The following is a 20,676-nucleotide window of genomic DNA, read 5'->3' as shown; positions in this document are numbered from 1 at the left end:
TTATCCTACCGTGGAATACATCCTGTTCCCCAAAACACTCCCATCCATTATTTGTTGATTTCAGTTCTGCCTCCAAAGCGTATGACTCTTGGAAACTTTAAATATCACTAATCAAGACATTTGCTTTGGACTGGTATGTGCTACATTATACATTGGCAATGGCGGGGTTAATGTGACCAAAGGTGGACAAGTTTGAGGGGTATGAATACATTTACAAGGCTCTGAATGCATGTAGATGCGCGTCACTTTTGTGTGCTGATTACAGTTACTGGTAGAGATTTATTTGTCAGTGACTACAGCCACTGATCAGAGCCATTCTGGTTTCAGGAGATCAAACGGTACCGTTCAGCATGTTTCTGGGGTTCATTTTACAGACCATCAGCAGAAAACTAAATGCGGTAATGCCAAACATTCTGAAAGTTGAGGGAGAGAGAAGAGACTCCACATTTAGACCCAGACCTCAGCTGAATAGATTACACGTCTGCCTCAGAGGGGCGTCACACCTCCCTTCATAAAAACAGCGGTTTCACCACAAGCCCCGGACTAGTAAAAGGAACATAAGTTTACACATCGCTTTGGGTTTTTACTGTAAGACCTTTACAATCAACCAACTGTGAGGCACACAACACATTACACCTCCCAAACTCCACCCTAACCATAACCAGCTTTCGCTTCACCAAAAAGGCTTCATTAGTTTTCTAGCTTCAACCTGACTCTTTGCCTCTGTAGGTTTCTCTTATTAGCCTGAAATTCTTGTCATTTCCAGTCTAGGACAATTGTAAAAAAAACATTCTTCTTGGTCTTCTTAATGTTTCACCTGACACCGGTTCATTGCGCGAACTGATTCTCCGAAAGCTCTCAGTGGATTAATAATTCAACTTCATGAAGTGAAAACATTCAAAGGTCCGAACCAAGGCAAGACATTGGACCTGAGATTTACCATTAAATATTTCTATGTGCCCACAGCAAAGCGTTTCATCCAAAATAAAACTGCTGGGAACCAAGTGGACACTGTATCCAACCGAGTTACCAAGGCCAGAACACTGATAAAAGTTTGAAACTGTGACTGAAGCAGTGCGTTTGAAATGATGTCAAAGCACGCAATGTTTGAATTTAAGCAGTAAATATGTGCTGATATGCATTCATTCTGTTTCGGTAGATGTCAATCAACATGTCTAAGCTGGCATATGAAGAAACTTAAAGAAGTGAGTTTTTCCGCATCTGCTTTTTATTCAAGGTTAAAAAAAATAGTTTATAATTAAGGCGTATGGCTGTTATAAACTTTTTAAATCTATCTGTACCTGTCAGGAAGAACTATTTTTATTGTTTAGATAACAGAATAATTTAAAAAAATCTATAAATTCAAAAACAATTCCATGGTTGAAAGTTTTCCATACGTCTCCAGACCTGGGGAATTATCAAACCAAATACTTGTACAGACTTTTTAAATCTCTGTAGAAATCCTGTAAATGAGATTAAAAAAAATAAATTATTTCCTTTCATTGGTTTTAATTACAAAATGAAAAAAGAAGTGTGGAAAGTCCAAAAAAGGTCCAGGTCTAATATTTAAAAGTGTTTGTCAAGATGATATCTGTAAATGTTTGGGGCTACTATTTATAAAAAGCCTCATTAGCACTGTTTTAATATATTAAAGAGGAGTCCCCCTCTTTAATATCTTTAATTTAATTATATTGCTAAAAACAAGATATTTAAAGTTAAAATGTAAAGAAAATGTAAACAAATACATCTCAATATTTCTCTGTCTCTGGAGTTCCACTGAGGCTGCTGTTTGTTTAATGATATTTATTGTGTTGTCTTCATTTATGAAACTCTCATGTGAGGGAACTATCCCACCCTCTTTTCACATATCTTACATTGTTTTCCAGCGCTGCGCCCTGAAGACCACATACCCAGTATCCTGACTTGATTCTAAGCAGACCGCTGACTCCTGACCTTTGACCGAGCCGTCCGTCCCATTCCAGTAAACAGGGAGCCTTTCAGCTAAGACAACACCTCCATTTAACCTGTGACAGCCACGTGCTAAACACTGTTAGCAGCTGGCAGACTTTAACGATATCTTTCATTTGCACCTTTGTGAAAGACACCCTGTCCTTATAAACTCTGTAAAAGCATATAAAGTTTCTTTTGTCTGGTATGTGGCACCTGGGTACTTACATGCACCCACAGGCATGAATGATGAAAACAAGCTGGCAGGAGTCTGCCTTCCCTTTAATCAGGAGTATAATCTAAAAAAAAAAACTAAAAAAAACACCACTGTCTGCCAAAACAGAAGGTTCCCTGATATCAGATCCCTGTTGTGATTCAGCTTTCTCGACATGGGGCCACTGCACCTGGCTGGAATGTTCCACAAACCTGCAAATTGTCTGCACCCAAGTGTCTACCGTCTGTGTCGCCCACCCTTCTCCTGTGAGTCACCGTGGCTTTCTGAGCGGCGTCACTCCACAATGGCATCATGAGGTGTAGTGCAGATGTTCACGTCTATTCACAGACACCAGCTGTGCTATCAGACCGCTTTAAGGTTAAAAGGAGTGAAGCAACGCATAAGTTATTACTGACGGTCTTTGTGAAAGTGCGACTTCAGCAGAATCCTCACTGAAATCCCCCGTTGATGGTTTGTGCAACTAATGAATGACTTGTTGAGAGGAAAACAGCCGAAAGGTCAGCCAGTATCTCACCCAGGGCCAGAAACTTGACAGCGTCTTGGCCAGAACTGTAAAGGAGATTCATTCTTTGTTTCTGACAGGCCGGCTCATATTCTGCATATTCTACGGGCGTACTTGGGTGTTGGTTGGTAGGACAATGTAGAAGGCCGGTGTCATGCATTCACTCACTGAACAAAATCTCCCACTTGGGACAGTAAAGTATCTATCTATCTACTCATCAGACCAGAGACGGCAGACCTGCCTGTAAAGAAGGGTTTCAACACACAATCAGGGGTCAGACACCAGCTAAACTGTGTTGTAAATGATTGCATTAGGTTGGATTAGCATCAAATGCAACCCTTGAAACCAAACATGACTGTCTAAACAGAGGAGTGACAGCCTTTACAGGAGACTATCTCATTGACGGGATTTATGATTCAGCAGGTGTGACTATCTTGTGACTCTCTGGTCTACCGGGATCTCTGTTTGATCATAACTTTGAGTCAAGAGAGAGTTTGAAAGACAACTAGAATCGCGTTTACTCAAGCTTTTGTGTTTATCCAGCAGCCCATCATGTTTTGCGAAGAACAGGGGACTCCTGCTGTCAGAACAGATTTTGGTGCGAATGAAAGAAAAAAAAATGTTCCTTTCAATGTTCCTCTTTTCAGAACTGGGTGGGGTTGTTTTAAAGTATGATTTAGGATTTTTCTTCAAGCACAAAAAACATATAGTGCATAGAAGATACATTTACAGAGCAAGTTTATTTGCTCAGCACTTTTCAATACCAAGACAATTCAAAGTGCCGAGTACAAGAAATAGCTCAGTGAACAGTCACCTTCCAACTTTCTAAAACTTCAGCTTTTATGTGACAGCGGTTAGATTTCACTTGAGCTTATTTAATATATGACAGGACTGAACTGGAGTTTGCCCCTTGATGGAGAAGTGATTACTGTAGCGGATGGGCTGAGACCACAATAATAGTTGAAGGGAATGACAGTTTCAATGTTATTATTTAAAACTTGTAAAAAATATTAAACTGTATAACAGTTAAAGGAAGCTTAGAGCATAAGAAAGCTTAACAAGTCAGCTTTAGAGGAATTCATTTTTCATCAAAGTGAAATGTCTTCTTTTAAAGGTAATTCCACTGCTACTTCAACTCAGCACGGCGGACTCAACTGTAAAGGCGATTTCAGTGTTAAAATGTAAGTTGGGGAGATTATTTGAATTTGAACAATTCATGCAGCGCTGACTTAACAGAAAAACTTTGTAAAAGTCGTAGATAAGGCTCAAAGTTGTTGGCAAAATTCCTCCACAATAGGGTTTATGTTAGCAACTAGCATAACCACTGGGAACCAAAGAAGCTAGTGAAATGGTTCACAAGTTAGAAGATACTCTAATGTTATATACAGGCCACTCATTTAGAGTTGCCTGTAGATAAGCATGGTTCATTAAAAATAGAATGTGGACATTTTTGAATTGTTAATATAAATGATGAATACCAATTAATCATTTATATTAGTCAGAGCCACTCTCTCTTCATGTCCACCCTGCTAAGGAATTGAACCTGCATCCACCATCTGATAACTGATTCCCTTAGAGTTAGGGTGGAACGTAAAGATGCATGTGTTTTTTACTAATTGCATTTCTATTCTCTCTGTTTGGTCCATCTAAAATATGAATGCGCCCTATTTTTTAATAGTTGCGTTTCACAGTGACTTCCTGTAGGTACCTGAGCATACCATATGGTCAAAACCCAAGCAACACTTCAATTTAGCAATAAAGCACAGACTGACAACAAACATCATCATAAGAAGACTTAAGAAAGCTGAAATAAAATTAAGTAAAATAAAAAATTTAGTTTGCAGTATTTAGATAAACACTGAAACAAACATTTAAACTACCAGTTTTAGACATATTTAGAGCAATTTTTCTCACTCACAGACAATCCCACAACATTACTTCTCCCACGGTGGCAATTACAATTACACAGATATCCGATTTCACATAGTAGGTGATGATGAGTGAGAAACTTTTTATACTGAGAACTTGACATCAATGCATATAAATTCCACGATTTCCACAAATTCCTATAAATTTCTTTCACAGAAAAATTACTGTTCCTTTCTTAGCCTTATTGCTGGAGAACAATTATTAAAACTGTCAATCCTGTTAAACTTAAACCTACTTTTGCATGTTTTTAGTTCAATAAGTAAGTGATTCTGTACTAAGTAAATTGCATAAGCCATATATGCTTGTCGTTTTTCACTTAAAATACTTAAAAGTATTCCTTTGAATGTACAAAGGAAAGCGTATAGAGGCAAGCTTCATCTTTCATCATCACCTGATCTCTTTTACACACGCTATCTTCCCTTTACCTTAATGTTTGTTTTACTCTAGGTGTGGCAGCTTTAAGGACCAGACAAGACCAACCAAGAAAAATCCCCACTAAAATGTCTTTAATGAATGTCTACTCTATGTTTTTGCAGTTCTAACTGATCCCATAAGCAGGTAATCAAGAGGAAAAGAAAAACATTGACATGGGTCTGGCTTTAGTGTTGTTGGACTGCCTTTTGAAACATCTTTAATGCAGTGAGTTTGTGGTCTTGCTTCACAGGAATCTGTTGTGTTTTCATTCTCAATAACAGCACAAGAATTGCACCAGTTGCAGCTCATATTTTAATAGCCGGCTACATGTTCCTTCATGGAAAAGAAAAGAAAAACTTTGAAAGGGAAATTTTGACTGAAAAGTAAAACAGTTACGCTAAAATGTTATCACAGGACAAGTTAAGACCAATACAGCCAGACGATGCGTGGGAAGACATTTTCATTACCAAATCATAAGTGTTGTCATTGCTTAATAGTTTGACCTGACAAGTGTGTTGTAAAAACACCCAGTTTTGTGTCATGCTTTTGCAGCCCTCAAACAACCAATGAAGGGGAAAAAAAAAAGAAAAGGATTTTAATCTTTGTTGCAGGCAAAGTAGCTAAATGTGAGTCTGTGGAATGTGATTGTGTTAAAAGCAACAGGAAGGGCCCCGAAATATGTTTACTGCTGTCCAAAGTCATTGTTCTCAGGTGTCTACCAACAGTCTGTGGAATTGTTCCTTTGTTTGACCATATCCTTTATGGAAGGGGGGGTTTATCGACGCACGTCCGGCTCCACCAGACAGATAACAAACAGAATCACACATAACAGCTGGAGCAAAATTACTCTATAAAAATATGTCAGCGTTTTATTTTTTTCCTCACGATTTTTCTGACAGACCTGATGCAATTCTTTACAGGTTTAGATGACCAGCAGTTTACTCAGTGTGTGTGTGTGCGTGTGTGTGTGTGCGTGTGTGTGTGTGTGTGTGTGTGTGTGTGCGCGTGTGCGTGTGCGTGTGTGTGTGACCTCATCTTGTTCATTACATAGGATGTTGAAATTAAATGAGTGTAATTCCTTGAACTTTGAGGGTGTTTGAGACATTGTATAATAACACCAATATGAGTTAGTTAGTTAGTTAGTTAGTTAGTTAGTTAGTTAGTTAGTTAGTTAGTTAGTTAGTTAGTTAGTTAGTTAGTTAGTTAGTTAGTTAGTTAGTTAGTTAGTTAGTTATACTTTTGCTGTTCTGGCTTATTTTGAATAGATCAGATGTTTTAGTGGAAATTACTGTCAGAAATAAGAAAAGCAAAACCCTAGAGTGTTCTGTACTAAAAGTTCAAATGTTATTGTCAATAATCTGCTTCAAAAATTCATTCACAGTCCTCATGAGAGAAGTAAAAAGTAAAAAGATGTGGTCTTAGTACCTCAGTTGGAAAAAAGGGAGGAGACATTAAGGGGTGGACCTAGGGGCGGACCTGTTGGTCTGTGCCGTTATATATTCCAAAAGGCTTCCCCCTTTCCTCCTGCCGTGTGCCTGTGAGCTCCAATTTCTGCCTGCCCAGCCAGTGACTCTCTCTCTCTTTCTCTGTTACTCATAGTCGGTCTCACTGAGTCTCAGCACTCTAGAGCAATCATGCAAACTTCCAGGCAAACTACATACTCCATGCGTTCCTCTGCCAGCAGTAGGGCCCCTGCCATGTCCATCACCCGCACCTCTGTACCTGTCTACAAGGCCCAGTCCATCCACGGTGGGGCCGGTGGCTCCCGCATCAGTGTGTCCTCCAGCTTCAGAAGCTCCCTGGGAGCCGGAATGGGAGCCGGTGCCGGAGCAGGGGGATTCTCCAGCAGCGTCCAGGTGAGCGGGAACAATGCAGACATCATGGGCAATGAGAAGTTCGCCATGCAGAACCTGAACGACCGGCTGGCAAGCTACCTGGAGACAGTGAGGAGCCTGGAGAAGGCCAACCACAAGCTGGAGATAAAAATTAAAGAGGCCCTGGAGAAGAGTGGACCTGACTTCAGAGACTACAGCAAGTACCAGCCTATCATTGATGACCTGAGGAAGAAGGTAAGGAGGGGGATGGTGGAGCAAACATGGGAATGTTAATTAAAAAGCATTTTAAAAAAGTATGTGAGGGGGTAGATTGATGGATTGCTCCCGTGAAAGAAGAAAACCATAATGAGATGCTGTGAAATGATAGATTTGATTTGGGTTGACCTCAGAAGAAATCAACAAGACAAGAGTAAATTACAATTTGTGGCATTAAAAATGTGAGAGACAAATCAGTGAGTCTGGTTTCTTATTAGGATGCAGCTCTTAGATTATTCAAGGCATTTTTTTTTTGATTCCTACGCTGCATGCCAGAGGGGCCCGAGGTCTGGACCGGAAATAGTATGGAGGAGGAATGGAGCAGCCTTAGTGGCTGCAGAGACAGGAAACCAAAGCATAACAAAAGTGAAAAAAGTCCAGGAGCTAAGATCAACTTTCAGAAACGTTCATTATCGTTCCAATTATCATGTTCTTTTCTAGCTGGACTATAGAAGAGAGAAAACACAGTCCAGGCAATACATATACAACAAAAAAAGGAAGTTCAAAGAAAACAGATTCTCTTGACTTTCTATATGTTAGCATGATGTTCTAACTAATGTGTTCTACAAACAGTGAGTTCGCATTGCATACTGCTATTTACTTCCTATTCTATAAAAGGAATGATGAAACAAAAGAATTAATGAATGAACACTTTAAATTTGTGTATGTAACCCAAAGAGGAGTCTTGTTGAAATCTCTTGCTCTGTCGGAGAATATATACAGCCATGGCAAAGCTCAAACAGACCAACGAACAAAGACAACTAACCTTGCAAAAACACCTATGCACGTGCAATCACATGACTAGAGAAGCACACACACACACACACACGCACGCAAGCGCACACCACCATCAACACCAGCTTGGCCATGCAAATGCTAACAGGATAGATCCTGCTCTTCAAAGCAGAGACTACCGGCAGCTTTTTATTGGCTCATGGACGACGTCACCTGGACGACTCCCTGCTTTTCACAGGCCAACCTTATCAACCCTTCTGTGACTCCTAAAGCAGGCCATCTGGCTTTTAGAGTAGTTGATTGTTATTGTCCCTAAATGCACCCACGGAAAGTCACACTTAATCTCTAATCCTTTTACAGAAATGGACACATTTTTATGATCCTTTAGTTTAAACCTGACAATGTATTTGCTTGGTGTAAATATTGTTTTTGAAACCATTTCTCAGATGGATATTGCATGACTATTGTAAAAGTTAAATGTAAATTTAAGTTGTGTTATAATTAGCCTCAAGAACACTGCTACTGCTAGGTAGTTAGCCTAGGTTCAAACGATTCGAAAAAGCTAGCTTAGCTTCCTCCTAACAATATTAAATCAAAAGCCTTTTGAATTATTCATTATTTGTGATACTCCTGTTACTCCTGTTAGGTTAGGTAGGTGCAAGAACTTATAATTTCTTGACTTTAGTTCCGCTAAGACTTTAGTTCCGCTAAGCTAAACTTCTCAATGTGTAGTTTCAAATTAGCATATTTAGCAAAATGAAAAACCCACAAATTAAATTGTTGTATTAAATATTTTTTTAAGTGGTAACTGCCTTTTTTGAGTATTTGTTGCAATCCTAAGGTTCCTTTTGTTAACATTTACAGATTTTTGATGCCACCTTGGACAATGCCCGGCTGGTTCTCAACATCGACAACGCTCGCCTGGCAGCTGACGACTTCAGAGTAAAGTAAGACCTGTCTGCTATACGGCCAATACTGTAAAACACAAAGGCAGCCAGCTGTGGGGATTCTCTGTTTTACTACAGAATGGGCTGTGCAATGAATAAATCCTGTGATGATCTAAGGAGGCAGTCGTTTGTCTCGTAGTCATAAATCAGTACTTCATTAAGGGGTGGTGACACTATAGTTGTCATAGATGTAAGTAAACACAGCTGGCTAGCAGCAAATAATTGCTTGCTGACCAAATAATCATCTAAATATAGCATTGTTTCAATTTTAAGGAAACCAACACAAACGATTTGATCCTTGACTATATGACAGTGTCAGTTAGATCAGGATATTCCTAATGACAATTTGCATAACATAATGCTGTATTTGATGAGCTTTCAGGGGATTCTCATTGTCGCCGCTTGTGCTTTTTAAGGTATGAGTCTGAGCAGGCCATCCGTCAGTCTGTGGAGGCTGACATCGTCGGTCTGAGGAAACTCATCGATGACACCAACCTGAGCCGCATGAACCTGGAGAGTGAGATTGAAGCCCTGAAAGAGGAGCTCATCCACCTCAAAAAGAACCATGAAAATGTGAGTTTAAGGTCAACTTGCATCATATTGTAATTACACTACTACAATGCACTGACATAAGTCAAGAAATCCACCCAAACCCATTTCAGTAATTCCTGCCGCAGCTATTTACGTGACGTACACAAAGACGGCCCATACTGACTCGGTGGATCAGACTGCAGGGCGTTTTTAAAAAACAGTCGTGAGAAAAGTCCTCTTTTAAAACTGTTGAGACATCTAAAATATCTGTGTGTGAATTCTGTGGGAAGCCTCATCATAAAATTCCTTACAGTCCATGCTGCGAAACAGAGAGCGCACCACAGAATTAAAATGATTGGGATTTGAGCAGAGAGACCAAAACGCAGCTGTTTGTTTTCCGAGGGATGTACGAAACTATCTCTTTACAGACCCACACAAAGATTTAGTACCCTGTACATTTATCTGAGCAAAACATATGATTATGGCTCCACGGAGACTCGGAGTCACAGACAGGTCACGGTCCAACAGCTATCTCTAGTATATACATATTTTTGCAATAAATTACATTTTGATTTGTTTAATGTCAAATAACTTACTTAAAATAACTCTGCAACGACAACTGTGAACTAATTAAGTTTCGACTGGTGTTATGTACCCCCATATGTACCCCCATCTGTAAAGGTACGACATCCTGGATTTCTCTCGTGGAAGCTTTAAAACTAAGAAAGTCAATGGTTCTTGAGTTGTCTTGAGTTGAATAATAAAACCTGGGTGATTTTAGCCTAAGAAAAATGCTTGTGTCTCTTCAGGAAGTCATGGAGCTTCGTAACCAGATCGCCAGTTCTGGTGTCCATGTAGATGTTGACGCACCAAAGGGTCAAGATTTGGCTCAGATAATGGCAGAAATCCGGGCCAAGTATGAAAAGATGGCACTGAAAAACCAGGAAGAACTCAAAGCATGGCATGAATCTCAGGTAAATGATTATTTTTTTTTTTTCTTCAGCACTTTGTCTATAAAAAAATATGAAGCTATCAAGTGATTAACATCTTTTTATTTGACGACCCCTCTTTCAGATCGTCGAAGTTCAGACACAGGTGTCACAGAACACAGAGGCCCTCAAGGGTGCCCACACAGAGGTGAACGACTTGCGCAGACAGTTACAAACCATGGAAATTGAGCTGGAGTCACAGAGAAGCCTGGTAAGAAGCACGCCGTCAGCACATACTTCATTTACCTCAACACAAGCTTATCCTCCCTACCTCACAACAATGTCCAAGTCAGCACCCTCTCTTCAGGTCGCTCGCCTTTACTTTGTTGACACAAGCTTCACACTCTGATGGTCCGTCACTATGGCGCTGTCATCACAGAGCTGCATGAACTGTAGACGCGCAGACCCTTTAACCCTCTCCCGTCCTCACAGAAAGCCTCTCTGGAGGGTACGCTGAGGGACACGGAGGTCCGTTACAACATGGAACTCGAGTCGCTCAATGTCGTCCTCTTGGGCCTGGAGGCAGAGCTCACGCAGCTGCGGAACAACATCCAGCATCAATCGCAGGAGTACGAGTCCCTGCTGAACACAAAGATGAAGCTGGAGGCTGAGATCGCGACGTACAGGCGACTGCTGGACGGAGGGGACTTCAAGTGAGTAAAGGAGTTTTTCCTGTGCAAACCATCCAATAGACCCACTCAGAAGCATTGGTCTAGAGAATAACTGGATTTCGATGTTTTCTTTTAGGCTGCAGGATGCTCTGGAGGAGCAGAAAACAGTGACCAAGACCAAAGTAATGACCGTCACACAGACCCTGGTGGACGGCAAAGTGGTCTCCTCCAGCACAGAAACAAAGCAACTTTAAGGATGAAACTGAACACCCCATACCCCCATCACCACCAAAAACAAAACATTAAAACCAGAAAACAGTTGGCAAACAAATGCTTTCTACCTGTATCCAAAATGATTTTATAGCCAAACAGACGGCAAACAGAAGCCCATGAAATCCATAAGATCTTTGTTAAACTTTGCACCCGGGCATAACAGTTGTTGCATAGGCTGATGAAAATTGGATTAGAGGAAAACAAAATCATCTGTTATTTATTTCATCGTGGGTTTATTTATGTCATTCTTTTCGGTCCATCAGGTCTTTACAACAGTATCAGAATTGGTGGACTGCGCCATTGTTTTAGGAGATAAACTCATTGAGGAAGATTTCAAAGCAAATAGGGTCCAATTGAAAGCTATTTTAAAATCTAATTGTTTATTTGGTTTTGGTTTTCCTTTCTTTCAGTTTGGTCTGCCTGCTGTTCTGTGATGATTAAACAGTTCAATAAAGTCCTTTTGAGAGAAATCTGCATGTGTTATTTTTTCCAGAGTATCATTAAAATCTCTTTTGGTTGGACTCGGCATAACAAACAAGCTGGGAAAGTAATAAAAACTGAGGCCTCCTAGAGTTCTTATACAATAACCATCGCATTTTTCACTTTGTGTGCTGCTGATCTCTGCATTTACTTTCCAAACGACCAATTGTGCGCAACAATTCTAGGAAGGGTAACTTGAAGCTCAAACCTTGTCTGATATTGTTGAGTTATACAATAAAATTATTGCTGGCATGAAACCTTTCAGAAGATGTGACACCATAAAATGCCGAGCAGAGATTTCATTTATGATAGGTCCTCTGGCATTGTTTTCAATGAACTGCTAAAACAGCAGGCCTCCGGCTGAGTAAACTCTTACACTTTCATTCTGAGCCTCCCGTTATAAGGCTCCAGTAGGTCACTTCTTGTCAGCCTCAATCAGTTCTGCCCTTCTGTCTCAAACCCACACTTTCTTACACACAAGAAAGAAGGAAAGGGCAGATCTAAGCTATTTCCTAAAGAAGCTTAGGTCTGCAGACTGTAGAGAATGTTCCTCAAACAGGAGACGTTTACGGCTTTTCAGCTCCAGAAAAAAACACACATTTGGTGCCCTGGAGATTATTTGCACCATTAACTTAAGTCCCAAGGTGTTCTCCTGAATTTGTGCTCAAAATAACATGCCCAGATCTAATGGCATTTTTGTTTGTTTTAAGCAGCAATTATAAGCTCCATTTAAACATAGACTGGTGTGGAATCCACAGAAAGCTTAACATTGTTTGAAGATTGTAATTGTTAAGATAATGATTATTTAAATAGAGTTTGTAATTTCTGGGAAAAAAACAACTCTATGAAGTAAAAACAAAAAGTTAGGTACATTCCCCAGTACTGGGAGCTGGGGCCTAATTTTTACAAGAGAGACTCCCATCCTGTTGTTTACACCCAGAGTCCATAGTTACAAATGTTTTAATACACGTGAATAAATTGAATATTTCAGCCCACGTTTCGGCTTTATGGTTATAGTAGATGAAGGGGACAAAGTCTGGTTAGAGGAGCCAAAGGTACAAATGTAATAAAGATAGGAGAGGAGTGGCAGGGAGGGGTATTGGTGTTCGGGGACATATATAAGACCCAAACATCTCTTTTGTTCTCCACTCTCAACTGCCTGCTCCTCGGTTCCAGCTTGTGCCACTTTTACCTTTGATTGATCAGCAAACTTTCTCAGCAATGGAGCCTCTGATTAGACAGCAGTCCTTCAAATTACTTGGGCACGGCGGTTACTCTGGCATACCACAAGGGAGGGGGTATGCCTTCAGTGTCAGCGGGGGGGCTGGGGGTCATGGGACGAGGATCTCAACCAGTATCGGTGGGGGGTTTGACTACCAATCCTCTGGCGCAACCGCTGGGACCTTTGCAATTGGAAACGAGAAGGTTACCATGCAGCATCTGAATGACCGCCTTGCAAACTACCTGGAGACCGTAAGGAGTCTAGAGAGCGCCAACAAAAGTCTGGAGATCAAGATTAGGGAGGTCATCGAGAAGAAAGGGCCAACTGAAGGACGGGACTACAGCAAATACTACGCCATCATCGCTGAGTTGAGAGCCAAGGTAAGCAAAATGCTTCCCTTCAGCCATCATGATAATTGGTGGATGGGTCACACCTTTAGCACCTTTTTACTCTTCTACACTTCCATCTGGTATAGGGTGTATTTATTTGGTAATACCTAAAAAGGAAAAGCAACAAAACAATCTATTCATCTATCTATCAATTTTCTGTGACTGTTAGATCATCTTGGGAGGCACCAACCTCCTACAGGCCAACAGGTAAGAGGGGATCTGCATCCAGGGCAGTTCCCCAGTAAATCACAAGGCCTAGATCAATACAGAATGTCTACAGAAATATATGCCAAAAGAAAACTTGAGCTTTTTTTTTTTTTTTTGCTTTAACAACTGAAGTTAGTCAGTATGTCGTTGTAATGCACCAAACTGTCTCTTCAGTTGTACTTTGTGTCACGCCTTGTAAATGTCTTATCACATTGACTCACTTTCCAACTTCTACACGACAAAGCGACTGGTTATCTGCATTGATTTATAAACATTTACGACCAGTTTGACCATAAACCCTTGTGGTCATTATGAGTGGAAGCTCCAAAAAGATAACCAAAGTTCATTGCCTATTAAGGGCAATAAAGTGACTCAGCTGCAAAAAATCAGCTGAACCTTGTCACAAAAGCTTTCTAAAGTCCTTGATAATATAAGGTACCTAAACATTTACTCAAACAGGAAACAATTTCACTACAAATTAAATTATCTTAATCTCCCTTGTTTCTGTCAGATCCTTGACATGATGAAAGGCAATGCCCAACTTTCAATTGCTGTTGACAATGCACGACTGGCCACAGACGACTTCAAAGTCAAGTGAGTATTTGGTGTATATCTCAAAATGGTAAAGTTTATTCCATTCATCACAAGCTTGTCTGGAGTTAAAAAAAAAATGTGTCTACAGGCTGGAATATGAACTGTCTATGCGGCAGTCTGTTGAGGCTGATGTCGGCAGACTAAAGAAACTTCTGGATGACACTAATGTCATTCGTCTGCACCTGGAAGGGGACATCGAGTCTCTGAAGGAAGAACTAATAACCCTGAAGAAGAATCATGAGGCGGTATGAGTACTTTCATGAGTATCGTGATGGTCAAGGAGAACCCCAGTTTAGTTCCATCATTCTGGTGCAAGAGAACCAACATCCTTGGCAAAGTGTTTGTTTGTTTCTTAAGTCCTTTGCGTAGGATAACCTGTCTAACCTTTCAGGAAATCACTCCCTGACTATTTCCTCCCCAACAGGATGTCGCTGAATTGCGTGCCCAGATTGCGCAGGCTGGCGTCCATGTGGATGTCGATGCTCCCAAAGGCCAGGACCTGGCCAGGATCATGGAGGAAATGAGGGAGAAGTATGAGAGGATAGCACTTAAGAACCAGGCGGAACTCAAAGCGTGGCATGAATCTCAGGTATCACAGAATTCAGTTCAGAAACATCGATGACAGATTTGGAGATAATGCACTCTGTATTTTTTAAGTATTACTCTCAGGCCCTACGTGTATTTTATTTTTTATCAAGATCACAGAGGTGCAGGTCCAGGTAACCGAGAGCTCGACAGCTCTGAAGGAGGCCACAACTGTGGTGACTGAAACTAGGAGGAGACAACAAGCCTTGGAAATTGAACTTCAGTCTGCACTTAGTCTGGTAACAATCTTTTTAATATTTTTTGGAACCTCTAATGTCAGAATGGGTTGGGCTTTCACATAACATTTGAGAATTTCAAACTACTTAATATAAAATCATTATATAAGCATAGCTCTCAACTCTCACGCATTGACCGTGTGACACACGCATTTCATCAATTGCACACGCTCACACGCATTACTTTGAAAATCTCAATCTTACAATGAAAATCTCACTCTTGAAACGCACGCGTACGGACGCTTAGCGTCACGGCGGAACCAAATTGCGGTACAATGGTTTCCGCACGTCCAGTAGTAGCGGTAACACAGCTGCAAGGACCGCCGCCGCGCAAACAAGTTTCCCTCATCCAAAGTGAAACAGTTGTACGGTCCGTGTTGTGTGCGAATTAAATGGTAAGTCGTAAAGTGTTATTACAAACTGTAACATGAAAGGAAAGTCCGTCTAAAATAGTGACCGTCTTGAATGGAACAACAGCCCCCCCCCCCCCCCCCCCCCCCCCGTTTTACATTGTTGCATCGAAAAATAGCCCCCCCCTCGTTGGACCGTCTACACTCGACCAACAGCACCCCCCGTCAACAATCGACCAACAGCACCCCCCCCCCCCCCCCGTCAAAAATCGACCAACAGCACCCCAGCCCCCCAAGCCCCCCCCCCCCCCCCCGTCAACAATCTCACTCTCAACAGTCGTCAAAAGTTGAGAGGTATGTATAAGACCTGCAATATTAGCATAGCATGGGCTCCTTTTAACATTGTGGAGGTGAATGACAGACAATTAGAACTGTCCAAATAAATTATTGTCTAAACCTAGAACTTAACACTTATCGGATCAGAAAGTGAGAAGTAGATGAGAGCTTGTGGTGTTATAGCTATAACCAAAAAGATTTTAGGAGCCCAAAATATTGCTTTGTTACCCAGTCGTACAATTGTATGCTAAGCTAACTGTGATGAAAATACTTTGACAGGTTCTATTTTGTAATCTAACCTGTGGCAACCCAACCTTGCACCTTTTGACAGAAAGAAGCCCTGGAGGCCTCCCTGCGTGACATCGAGATGCGGTACAACATGGAGTTGGAGAAGTACAACGTCCACATCCTGAGGCTGCAGGAACAGCTAACTCAGATCCGCTCCAACATCCAGCAAAACTCAAGAGAGTACGACAACCTGCTGAACATCAAGGTGAAGCTGGAGGCTGAGATCGCCGAGTACAGGAGGCTGCTGGACGGAGGATCAGACTTGAGGTGAGTATGACGAAACACAATGCGCAGTGAGGGGGATGCAGGCGCGAGTGATGAAAGCTTTGAGTGAACGAACTCACAATACATGCACTTTGTTCATCCCCGGCATGATTTTGCATATCTGATTTAAATAAGCTTCATGCAAAGATTGACTGAGTACAGTCGAGGGGGAAAGCAAAAGGGACTCTTCTGTGTCAGCACAACATTTCAGCTGCTGAATCTTAACATGGCTTAATTTACCTTAAATTATCAAAGCGTTATGTTCCGGTATATAAACTGCGGCTAACCATTCTTTTTCTCTTGTTTTTCAATCTAACAGACTGGAGGATGCCATTGATAATAAGAAGAAGGTGGAGACTAAAGTGGTGACCGTCACTCAGACCTTGGTGGACGGGAAACTGGTGGCAGAAAGCAAGGATGTTAAATCCAAGGAAGAAGAAATGTAACAACAATGTAATAAGAAATAGAACCCTAAAATAAAAATCGCAAATGATTTGTGTGATTTTCTTTATTTTTACCTTTATCTTTATTTTTGTTGTGCCTGAAGAGCATTAAAAGCTTTAAAGCAATTAGAAGGATTTCATATCAGAGGAACAGAGTTTCATGGTAAACTTTGGAGAAAAAAAATATATAGCCAAAGATTGTGCGGTTAGCTAATGTTCGCAACTGTGAAAATAAAAATGATCAGACAGGCAGGATGCATGGGTAAAGTAATGTGTGAACTGCAGAGTCGTTCCTTTCAGGTCAATTGAGGAATTACAACACCTGGACGTAAACATACATACATTTACGGAAAAAAGATGGATCTATCCCTAGTAAAAAAGTTTTTGTGGTCCTTCTGTGCTTATCTGCACATCTATATTCCCTAATTGACCACATGCCATTTTCCCCCCAAGTACTAGAAATCTAAAAGCTCTCACTTCTTTATTATACCTTCACTGACAAATCATAAGACCTTAGAAAAAAATCATCCAATTTGACTGTAATTTGGACTGGACGCAGACTAGTGAGGACTATGTAAATGATTGCTTTGCAAAGAGCTGGCATATCTAGAACAGGCACTGTAGCACATATGCGACAGTGTTCTCTCAGGCAGTTAACACAGAGTTGGACATTTAGCACAATCACACATGGCAATCACAGACACACAACGTTTCAACAAGTGCAGCTGTATTTGATTTGCACTGTTCCAGGTAGCATTCCTATTGTTCTGGAACACTGATGCCAGTTGTTGAGAGATGGTGCAGGATGACACTGGTTGTTTCCAATACTTATGCCTTGATGACAGAAGTACATATGATGTGGTTCTGTAATGCTAGGCACATGATCTTGGTGATTTTTTTGCTTTTTTAGGGGGGGGGGGCACTTGTGAGGTGCCTTCACAAGTGTGGCTTCACTTTAAATAGCCATTTGATTTTAATTTTGGACCACCCAAAAACTATAACAGGCTACATAATGAACTATTGTGCAATATGAACAGCCAGACTTAGCTCAGCATTGGCGTTAGCCCCAGAAACCCTTTTCTTTAATGAGGGCGATTCAGGTCTGCAGTACTCCAGATGTTGTTCTGGATTATTTCCTGGACTCCTGGATGGATAGTTGATGATCTGTTGAAGTAATTTTAATAGGCCACTTCTGTGAAGATACACCAGTCTTCTCTATTTTTTGATAATGGCTCTCCATCAAAGCGGCCTTCAGGCAGTGATCAGGACTGGGAGTGGCTTATGAAACACACATAGGTCGTGGTTATTCACATTTTATTTGTGACTTATCAAGGGATGAAAGTTTGTATTTGCATAGGTCAGGTTGAAATTATTTTAATACTGATCTTAAAATGTATTTGATCATCTGAAACATTTAAGCATGACAGACATGAGGAACACAAGACATACAGTATACGGTCCTTGAACATGTGTTGTTTGCAGAATTTACTTTACAACTTGCCTATGGTCAAAATTCAGATAAATCAAAGGGGGGAAAAAAAAGATTTTAGTTTATCAACCGTAGCTGAATCTAAAGAAGCTTTCTACTTAAACAGACAAACACAAACTCAGAATTGTGTTTTAAAGGGTTCTAAAAACAAAAGCGAAGCAAAACAAGGGTGAGGATGCGAAAAGGAACGTACATACACACTGACAGGTTTTTGAGGCCTTTCCCTTTTCCTGCTACACATCTAAAGTCTAAAGTGACTTCAGGAAATTCTTTCTACTTCTGAGAAATTCCCATTCTGAGCGGCGGTTCCGATCATCAGTCAAAAGCCTTTATTCCCAGGCCATGTCCACAGCGTCGGTCAGTGAGGTCCTGTCTATCGCTTTCTGTTTATTTATGCTCGTATCACTGTGTCCAGGCCTTGTGACCCGTTCAAAACAAAATAACCCCCTCTCGTCCTCAGCTGAGTCATAGCATGAATAATTGTAGATTAGGTGTGTTTACTGTTAGAAATGTGCTCTGGTTATTGGCCTGAAATCTTGGATCTTTGGATAAATGATAATTACACTTACAAACTGCAGCAGTCAGTTTACCGTTAATCACCACTAATGATTTTAAACAAACAAAATTGCAGCTTTCCAGAAATCTTCCTCTGAGTGACTTCCCGAGACTTTTGATTCCCAAATACAGCTGACAGCAAGTTAAAGTTCCCTCCTTTATTTCAGCGGGGCTGCTGGGTAAAGTGTATGTGGATGCATAGATGCTACAGGGGCTCTCTGAGGAAGCCCCACCAAGTGTCTCTATTCCAGTAAAGCTGTCTCTCCTGATTACGCGAAGGGCTTTTTTGTGGGCTCCGTTATCACATGATTCCATACGCTTTATGCTACAGCCTCTCTGTAAGAAGCTGTTCTTGCAGAACTGAGAAGAGGAAAGGAATTTTACACAGGAGAGATGAAGGGCCTGTTAGGGGCAGGAGGCCAAAAACAAAGCATGGATGTGCACGCCTGGTACCCCTCTGCGGGCCTCAAAGGAGCTTATGCCTTTGTGTACATCAGGGAGGGTGGGTCTGCCTTAGGTCTGAAGAATCAAGAGGTCATTATGATTCCACGGTTGTTTCTTCCCCTTAGTGTATTAAGTTTATCGGAAAACTATGGAAAGGTCCCATTCACGAGTACTCTCCATCCAATCAGGCTGATCTTGACCTAGTTTGCAAACAAAAATAGGCAAAAGGTTCATTTGCAAAAGTTCTAGAGGCATTCTCCAGGAGACTTGACGCTGCAGCTGCAGCTAAAAGATGATTCTGTCAGCTGCCTAATCAAAGAAGGGAAACAGAGATGCACGCCATCAGATTTCTACTCCAAAGAAATTGTTGCAAAGCAGGCCTTACTTTGCCTTGGTCCATCACACAAAATCCCAATAAAAAAAGGTTTGTGGTTTTAACGTGCAGACATGTGAAAATGTTCAAAAAGCACGATTACTCTTCTAAGACCTTGCACCAGTTTTATGTAAACGCCAGACCTTATTGCAGCACCTTTCACTGATTATGTAAAGACCTGAGAAAGGCTGGACCTATCCTCCAAGTAACAATAACAGTGAATATGTAACTAGTTGAGGAATGAGATGATAACCCCCCCCCCCCCCCCCCCCCCCCCCCTGCAGGCCTCCCCCTCAGAGAAAAATGTTTCAAACTGATTTAAACTGATAATCTTTAAGAGGGGCGACGCTGATAAACGGTGCAAACACACACAAAGAGGTCAGAGACGAAGATCAACTCCACATGTCTTTGTTGCACTCAGATTGCATCAGCTTGACTGCGGCGTTCACAAGCTGTCCTTCACGGAAACCGTTTCATTCACGTTAACGAGAACAGCCTGCCGGTTGTTATCGCCGCATGTCCAGAGTTGATGTAAACTGTTTAAGAAATCAGCCAGAACTTTCCCCCCCGAACCACACACGAGTTGGTCTTAACGGGTCAGCGGCCCGAGATAAAAATGAAGAGTCGACTGTTTCACGTCCGTTTCGCAATAAAACAACTTATTACATCCAAACCAATGAATCATCTGACACTTTCACACACACAAACAAATGTCCTCTGTGATTCCCTCTGCTTAGCCCATCTGCGGGGTGTGTCCAGACTCAGTCAGTCCTCCGGTGCTCCCAGTTGGCTCGACCTCTTCCCGGTGAGGTCGAAACAGAGGCAATAACGAGGTGTAGAAAGGAGACTGTGCAGTGCTGGCAAAACTATTTGCCCTCTTCAACGATGTCTTCTGTTTTTGCTACGGTGTCACATGGGGCCTGGTCCTAGGTGAAAAATGCAGACCCCCTGAACTTAATAATTGGTTGTGTCACCCTTGGCTGGAACAACTGCAATGAAGAACATGCGATAACCTGCGATCTACCTCTTACATCTCTGTCAAGAAGATCTGTCCTGCTGATCTTCACTGATTTTTTAAAACATTTTTTATTTGGCTACCTCACTAAGGTATTTTCAAAAAGGCTGTAAGCATGTCTGAAGTCAAGTCACAACACCGCAGCTGGATTTGCATCCATACTTTGACTAGGCCACTCAAAAAGCTTCATTTTGTTTATGTTG

At 41.3% G+C, this 20,676-nt stretch overlaps 2 protein-coding genes across 2 annotated transcripts; both read left to right on the top strand.

Moving 5' to 3' along the window:
* The first annotated feature begins 6,535 nt into the window (after window positions 1-6,535).
* Window positions 6,536-11,673, top strand: krt18a.1 (keratin 18a, tandem duplicate 1). Its single transcript, XM_012849294.3, has 7 exons — window positions 6,536-7,096; window positions 8,717-8,799; window positions 9,216-9,372; window positions 10,140-10,304; window positions 10,405-10,530; window positions 10,752-10,972; window positions 11,067-11,673. The coding sequence occupies exons 1-7, from the start codon at window positions 6,662-6,664 to the stop codon at window positions 11,182-11,184; spliced, it is 1,305 nt and encodes a 434-aa protein (XP_012704748.1). The 5' UTR covers window positions 6,536-6,661; the 3' UTR covers window positions 11,185-11,673.
* A 1,150-nt stretch (window positions 11,674-12,823) lies between these two features.
* Window positions 12,824-16,649, top strand: LOC105915251 (keratin, type I cytoskeletal 18). The gene is made up of 7 exons (XM_012849293.3): window positions 12,824-13,285; window positions 14,013-14,095; window positions 14,184-14,340; window positions 14,520-14,684; window positions 14,794-14,919; window positions 15,934-16,157; window positions 16,474-16,649. The coding sequence occupies exons 1-7, from the start codon at window positions 12,905-12,907 to the stop codon at window positions 16,598-16,600; spliced, it is 1,263 nt and encodes a 420-aa protein (XP_012704747.3). The 5' UTR covers window positions 12,824-12,904; the 3' UTR covers window positions 16,601-16,649.
* Window positions 16,650-20,676: the final 4,027 nt, after the last annotated feature.

This window comes from Fundulus heteroclitus, chromosome 1, assembly GCF_011125445.2.
Source record: "Fundulus heteroclitus isolate FHET01 chromosome 1, MU-UCD_Fhet_4.1, whole genome shotgun sequence".
NCBI lineage: Eukaryota > Metazoa > Chordata > Actinopteri > Cyprinodontiformes > Fundulidae > Fundulus > Fundulus heteroclitus.
Note: the sequence above shows the minus strand (reverse complement) of the source record. Positions and strands in the feature narration are given on the sequence as shown.

Excerpts from the sequence above, each read along its gene's own strand:
- krt18a.1 (XM_012849294.3), top strand. The coding sequence starts at position 6,662 with ATGCAAACTTCCAGGCAAACTACATACTCCATGCGTTCCTCTGCCAGC. Across the intron at positions 7,097-8,716 it reads TTGATGACCTGAGGAAGAAG|ATTTTTGATGCCACCTTGGA; the intron begins GTAAGGAGGGGG and ends TAACATTTACAG. Across the intron at positions 10,531-10,751 it reads TGGAGTCACAGAGAAGCCTG|AAAGCCTCTCTGGAGGGTAC; the intron begins GTAAGAAGCACG and ends CCGTCCTCACAG.
- LOC105915251 (XM_012849293.3), top strand. The coding sequence starts at position 12,905 with ATGGAGCCTCTGATTAGACAGCAGTCCTTCAAATTACTTGGGCACGGC. Across the intron at positions 14,341-14,519 it reads TGAAGAAGAATCATGAGGCG|GATGTCGCTGAATTGCGTGC; the intron begins GTATGAGTACTT and ends CCTCCCCAACAG. Across the intron at positions 14,920-15,933 it reads TTCAGTCTGCACTTAGTCTG|AAAGAAGCCCTGGAGGCCTC; the intron begins GTAACAATCTTT and ends ACCTTTTGACAG.